The sequence below is a fragment of the Beta vulgaris genome, chromosome 2 (genome assembly GCF_026745355.1).
Source record: "Beta vulgaris subsp. vulgaris cultivar EL10 chromosome 2, EL10.2, whole genome shotgun sequence".
In the NCBI taxonomy this organism is placed as follows: domain Eukaryota; kingdom Viridiplantae; phylum Streptophyta; class Magnoliopsida; order Caryophyllales; family Amaranthaceae; genus Beta; species Beta vulgaris.
In genome coordinates, this window is record NC_079203.1 from 55,325,943 (window position 1) to 55,333,379 (window position 7,437).

Genomic DNA, 7,437 nt, shown 5'->3' on the forward strand with positions numbered 1-7,437 from the left:
AGGAAAAATAGTTACCAAAATACTACTTGTACTTACTTCATACTTCCCAAGTTAAGCTTGACCTACTCGTAAAAATTGTACCTTCAACCACCAGGGGCACTTTGAGGAAAGATTTTCCATCCTCCCCTATTACTCTCAATGTTTTCTAATCTGTTAATCCAAGTCGAATTGACCTGTGCGAAGTTCCGATCCGATAGGGGAATTCATCTTAGCAATCCAAACAAAATGACTCTATAATTATCATCGATCAATCGAACATATATACTGTCAGAGGTGATAACGCGTCGAGCTGAGCCAAAATTTTGTGCAATTTTTTGTGCCAAAACCCATCATTTCGAGTAAAAAACAAGTATTTTGGGCCAGAAATCGAGACCGATCGAAATTTTGACTAAAAAGTCTTTTTTAATTATCCAAAACCCGTATCAAAACCAATAAATTCAGATCAGGTATGCAACCCGGGCTTTCACCCACCGGACAGAGTCGAACTTTTAGTGCATTTACTCGGCTTACTTGTGGGACCAAAACCGAGCCAAAAAATTCTGTCCAAACCCGGGAAAAATTTGCGCCGGACTCATTTGATCAGCTCGGGGACGGCCTACGAATCTACGATCCTCAAATTCCACAACGTGTTCCTCTTTATCCAAAAACTCAACATTAGTCATTCATCATTTCGTTGACCCCAATCCCACGTCACTTTCTCTCTCCTCCAAAATCTCTTCCACTCATGGCGATGTCACGTCCTTCTCCCTCCCACTCCCACCTACCACCACCACCAGCGCCACCACCGTCATCAAGTTTCAACCTCGAAATCACCATTATTTCCGGCAAACACCTCAAAAACGTCAACTGGAAAAACGGCAATCTCAAACCCTACGTCATTTTCTGGGTTAACCCAGACAACAAACTCACAACCAAATCCGACGATTCATGCAACACTAAACCCGTTTGGAACCAACGTTTCATCCTCCCAATAAACTCCTCTCTTTCCGACGCTTTTCTCTCTCTAGAAATCTTCCACTCTATAACGTCGGAAACCCCCAAACCTTTTGTGGGTTCTCTTCAAGTTCGTCTCGCAACCTTACCCGAACCCGAAAATCCAAACTTAACCCGAACTTTTGAGCTTCTCCGTCCTTCGGGTCGGGTTCAGGGTAAGATCCGATTAAAACTTTCTATCAAAGAACAACTTCTACCACAACATACCCTTGATCATGGGTATTATTACTCTTCTGCCCCTCCTTTTCCGTACAATAATTCCAGGTCAGCATCGCCTGTTCCTCCGGCGTACCCGTATTCTTCTACGGGTTATTATTCAGGGTATTACCCGCCTCCAAGTGGGGCCCGGGTTTACGGGGCACCGTCTGCTCCGGTGGAGTTTAATCAGTACGAGCAGAGGATGAGGCCGGGTGCCGGTTTCGGTACCGGGTTGGGAGTTGGTGCGATTGCTGGGGTGCTTGGTGGGATTGCTTTAGATGAAGGGTTGAAGTATGAAGAACAAAAGATAGCTGAGAGAGTTGAGGATAATTATCTTAGTAATACTCCTAAAGATGATTTCAGTGATTACCGTGGTGAATTTTAGAGTTATTATATGGGTAAGTTTGCTTGTTCAATACTAGCTAGTTATTATTAATATTATTGTTGTTGTTGTTGTTTTGTTGTTGTTGTTTTACTGCTTTGAGTATGTTGTATGAAACAATTGAAGGTGTTTATGGGACCTTATATGTATGTACATTGTACATAGTTTTACTTGTATGTGTTGTCTTAATGATAATATTAATCAAAGAAATCTTGTTTTATCATCTAGTTGTATTTAGTGTAGTGTAATGTATGCCAAAGTTTTCAATTTTGATATGCTATTAAGTATTAACAATGTGTTTGATGTATTTGAAAGGATTTGTGGTTGTTGAATGTGTTGATGGAGAATGGAAATGTTTATCAGTTATTGAGTACTATGATGGGATTATGAAATGTGCACTGAATTTTCAGTGTACAATGTGAATTGATTCCGTCTAATTCATAGGGTATTGTGGTGATTAAATGAAACTACATTCATCATGATTTTGATGCTTGTTGGCTAGCAGGATTTAGTGGGTAGATATTGTATGTATCTTTAGGAGCTCAAGGTCTTTCAGGCATTTATTGTGTCTTATGATAAAAGGGTTGATTGAATGAGCATATTGATCAAGGTCGGACTGATGGTTTAACAGCATAAAATGGGGCTTGTGTTAGTGTATGAGCTTGGGCTTTTAATTCTTTTTCTTCGATTGGTGAGTGAAATTACGAACATCTTGTTTGCTCATATTAGCTTTATTATGTCTGAATTGGCTCTCAGCATGGCTAAAAGCATGGGGAAGAATTTTCTTCTGTTTTAAATGATTTCAGATTTTCATTATTGTAGTTGAAGCAAATAAGTTGACGGGCCTTGCTAATTGGTTCTACGTTTGGGCTTTAAAGCACTACTTTGTTGCATAAACTTGATTATAAAGTTTCGATGAAGGGAAGAGAGGATTGGGCTATTCTGAATTGCCTAAAATTTAATTTCCTTAACATGCAAATTATGAAGCTATAACTCTTGAAATTCGCTCGATTGAATTGTTCTTTTGGGAGTAGAGTAGCACGTGGAGGTAGAGTTGAAGTTAAGAGGGGGGACATGCTGTGAGTAGATTTTTAGCGAGAACATGCAGGATACTTACAATCATTCGACTCTTGATTTTCATGCTCCTTCATTGATTGTGATTCTCATTTGAAGGTGGCTCTACTAATATGCTGTGTCTCTTGCAGTGTGTTTATGAACTTGCTCTTAAAGTTTGAAAATGAATCTCTCGTTTAGTGTGGCTCCAGTGAGGTTCTCTAAACCAGTTTCCTAGTTGTGATTGATTTGCTGTTGATGATTTTATTAACCGTGATTTGCGATCGAACTATGGAGTATGGACCCTAAATTAAGACCAAAATCTACTTTTGTTGGTTCTATTCAATCAGCTTTTTCTGTTTCAAGGTGGGGCCTGAAATAGAAGCTGTCTCTTTTTCCAAGGAAATGGTTCATGTGAACACTTTATATTGGAATTTGTTGTAGTGAGAACCTTACTATCAAGTTAGTTATATATGGAGCCACATCTTGAAGGTTGTTCCCTGGACTTTCCTACTTCCTGCTCATAGTTGTTATCGGATCTTTTTGGGTGTTGAAGTGTTGAGCAAAGAAAACGACATTACAGCACAGAGTCCCTTGCCCACAGGCAAGAGGTAAACAATTGAAAGGTGATTTGGACTTAGCACTTGGCCTTATGGTGAAGGGCAATGGACTCTGTGATGTGAGGTTTGTGCTAGGTTATTGGGAAAATGTAAAAATGGTAGGAAGGACCAAGTGTAGCTTGAAAACGTGAAGAAACTGTAGAAAGAGACCTCACTGCAGAGAGTCCATATCCCTTTACCAAGAGGGTGAGATAATGATGGTAGGATAAACCAAACATAGAAATGAGACATTTCCTATCTCTCAATATATGTTGTGACCCTTTAAACATTCTGCCCAGCCTTGTGATGGTGAACTTAGGTAGGAAATCCAGATCCCCACATTACCTTCCCCTTGCAAAAAAGAAAAAGGGGGGGGGGGGGGGGGGGGAGGGGGAGGCAGGGTCAGTTTATGGCCTCATGCATCGGACTTAGAGAGAGAGGGGGGAGAGGGGTTACTAATAATGGATAATTTTTGGTATTTGATATTCACATATAAACTAGGGGTTACTAATAATGGATAATTTTTGGTATTTGATATTTGCATATAAACTTAAATTTTCCCTAGTAAGATTAAGTTGATCAACTGTATATGTGAAACAAGCATAAATCATACTTTAAAAATATAGTTAAATCATCGTATATACAATTAAAAGTAGTTCAGTATACTGATGGATCGATAATGAGATCCATATTTCAAAAAACAGCTGAAGTTCTATATACTGTTAAAGTTGTTGGATATACAATTAAAAGCGTTGAGATATGTAGATTGAGGTTTGTTTGGCTTAACTAGAACATGTTTCTAGTGGAGAATGCTTTTCTAAAGGAAAACTCTATTGTGAATTTGTTTTTCTTTGTTTAGTTGCTCACAAGAAAGTCAGAGAGGAAGAGAAAGATAGAAATGTTGCAAGAGGATAATTAGGATAAGGAAAGGTAAGGAATCGAGAAGAAAACAACATTCCGTCCTTTAAACGGAAAATATTTTCCATCCTTAGGAGAACAATTTTTTCACCCTTTATATTCCACCCTTTACAAAGTAAGGAAAATGAAAAAACCTATGTTTTCCGTCAATTCAAACGCTCTATTAAGTTGATCCAAGCGATGAACCTAGCCGCTCTCAATAGATGAGTTGCTTTCTAGTTTAGATACTCGTGGTAACAATGAATTGGGGATTAGAAATGGGATCTGCATGTTGAACAGTTGAAGTTTAGACACTTCACTCTCAAAAGTCACAAGTTCTTAGTTGCTTACAACACACTAACTCAGAGCTAAATGTCATGAAATGCATGAATGCTACTCTTTGACTGTTACTAATTTACTTCTTTCAGTTTATCCTTTTCTACATTAGTAGTATCTATCATCATATTATTAGAGTCCAGAGAACATGCATTTTTTCCTACTTTATCTTTAAATGGTTGGAGTGTGGAGTTTTTCTGTTTGGATTTGTGCGCTGCTGGCTCTGAGGTCTCTTTATGTGGATGGTGGGCCTCTTTCAAGTGGAACATGCTTTGTCAATTCAGAAGTAAAATTGCTGTGAGAAACAGAACTTCATACATAGTGCACAGGTTTGTTGCACTGATTTTCCTTGTGCTTTTATGAACAAGAGTTACTTTGAAACTTCCTCAACTGAAAGTGGTTATACATGCATGTCAGTTTCACTTGACAGATGTAAACTTTAGGGATGTTGTTTTTCTGTGGCTTGTCCATACTCCTATGTGATTACTGTCTAGTCGTCTAATATGAATTGACAACAACTCTGGATCTAATGAAGAGATGTTTCATCTTGGAAAATTCTTGATGTCTTGGGATTTATACATGATTTGTAAGCGTCTAATTGAGATAGATTTAAAGAATAAGTTTCGAGGTAAAACAATCACACTCCTATATGAGAAGAGTCACGTTAGAAGTCACCCTCTTAATAGGAAGAGTCATTGCAGTCTTATATTACATTATTGTGAGATGCAAATTATCGTCAAGAATTTACGCTCTTTCTGTAATTTGGAAGTGTAGATATAGAGACCTTTTTTTTTCTTTTTACACATTGCTTGAATGTAGTCGTTCTTTATTATTGTTAATGTGAATCTTCAGCATTTGTTGCTTGAATGTGCCATCCTCTTATGCATAATGTAGTGTTTACAGGCCAATTTTCTAACATATATGAAGCATGATCTTTGTTCCAGCTCAGTAGTCAGTATGTGCTTCCAAGTTGTTTTTAGGCGAATAATAGGTGAGCATCACCTAGTAAGCAGTAAAGATGGCATTGTATTGTGCTTGTGCCAGGCGGAGCCATGACATGGTCCAGGCAGTCGGGCACTTACTGGCTCGTGCCTATGCTAGGCCGGCTCTAACCTCTAAGTTCTATTGTGCTGCGCCGTCGTGTATAGGATTAAATTTCATGATTTTGACCATCCAAAAATGTGTATCAGGCATGTATAAGATTAAATTTCATGAGTGCCTGCATTGTATTCGTGTTGTGGTGTGTTTTTTCTGTGCCAGGTTGAAGCATCCACCTGGTTCGGTGCCATGTGAACCCTTGTTTGGGTTCACATCCTATATTCTTAGATGCACGACATGACATCATTTTCAATTAATTAAGACATGTAACTCCAATATTAAAGGCTTTTGTTTAGGTCTTGAGAACTTAGGAAGTCTTGACAAAGTGATCAGTCTGATCACTTGATTTTATTGCACATATGGACAAGTTGGTCCCCTCAATTTATTTTTGGCACTAACCTGTTACCTGATGGTAGTTACTAACTCTACTGCATGAGCCCTACAGGAATGTAACACAAAATATCTGGGAGTTGTTGAACATTCCAATCCTCGGTAGCGATGAGATAGTTTTTATCGACATCGCATATGGTTATAATGGTTCGTACTCAGGCTCGTACGTCGAATCGTTGTAGTGGTTTCGATGGTTCTCATCTAGCTGCAGTGGTTCTAATGGTGCTCTAGATGGTTAAGATGGGTAGAAATAGAATGACACTTCCTAAGTGGAGGGCGGAGGCGATTGATTCATCAAAGGATAAATGTGAATCTCTTCATCGTGAGTGTCATATTTTCCAATTTCTAGTGTATACAACGTGTGCTTGTGTCTGCTCCTTATCCTACTTGGGAAGCTTTGGGATTGATTTTCACCCTTGGCAAGTTGGGATTTCATTTATTCCCCTTAATTTGTCAAGGTTTCCCCTTATCTTATTAAAAAAAATATAATTATAATCGGGACACCATCACACCACTTTTTTTTTTATTTTTTATATTAGGAAAGATAATTGGTCTGAAGACCAACTCCTGTTAAACTACTAGTCTGCAAGGTACACTAGCTCAGAGGCTGGGTAAAACGCTAAATAACGCAGAAGTAAATTACCTAATATATTGTTGGGATGAGAATTCGAACCATGGCAATATCCTGGAATTCGGGACGGTACTCCATTGAGCTACCAACTTTTCCTCACATCACTATATTATTGGAGTGGTGTGTATCAGGTTTAATTAATAGATTGTATGTAGAATTTATGTTAATATTTGCTGTAGATCAATTTGATTGTTTATTGTTGACAATTATCTAATAACTCTAATTATAAATAATAGGAAGGTAGTGATTGTCCTTTGTTATCTTTTTAATGGAGGAAGGTATTAGGTACTGATTCTTGATTTAGGGAGACAGTGTGGCATTCATTATTCCATTAACTCCCTCCATTATCTAAATTCCTATGTTGTGTTGACTATAATTATAGCATTATTACATTTTTCCAGCATAAATTTATGTTGGCAAATAATCAAATTCTATATCATATCTTAAACATAGAGCATCTGACAGACTAAAGTTATCACTAAATCAGTGTTTTTGTTATTAGCAACGTGTATTAAATACTCATATTTTCAACTGACAGCTCCAATTTAAGAGGGAACAAATTTATTTTCTTTAATTTTCAACTGTAAATCAATCATCTCATGATTGATTATATATTCTGACCTTAAATAATCATAGGTTTTGTCCGTTTGTCAAACAATTTCGCACATTTTCTCCTCTTCCACTATCTTTCCAAATTAGTAATAATAAAGTCTCAATCATTACAGAAAGTATTAAGTCAACTTTATCTAATGACATGAAATTAAAGTAATCAAATCTTCAAAATTTAACCATGATCAAGGTTGATCAATACAAGTTTTAAAGAAACTAAAAAAAGTATAATTTAGTAAATAAATAATTCC

General features: G+C 37.4%; 1 protein-coding gene across 2 annotated transcripts; it reads left to right on the plus strand.

Annotated features, from left to right (window-relative positions):
• Window positions 1–556: 556 nt before the first annotated feature.
• LOC104903656 (hypothetical protein) lies at window positions 557–6,830 on the plus strand. 2 transcript variants are annotated; one of them, XM_010691737.4, is made up of 2 exons: window positions 557–1,589; window positions 6,002–6,830. In XM_010691737.4, the coding sequence occupies exon 1, from the start codon at window positions 725–727 to the stop codon at window positions 1,574–1,576; it is 852 nt and encodes a 283-aa protein (XP_010690039.1). In that variant the 5' UTR covers window positions 557–724; the 3' UTR covers window positions 1,577–1,589; window positions 6,002–6,830. The 2 variants fall into 2 exon arrangements, with proteins under 2 accessions (XP_010690039.1, XP_010690030.1); XM_010691728.4 differs by lacking the exon at window positions 6,002–6,830 and adding an exon at window positions 5,403–5,961.
• The last annotated feature ends 607 nt before the right edge of the window (window positions 6,831–7,437 follow it).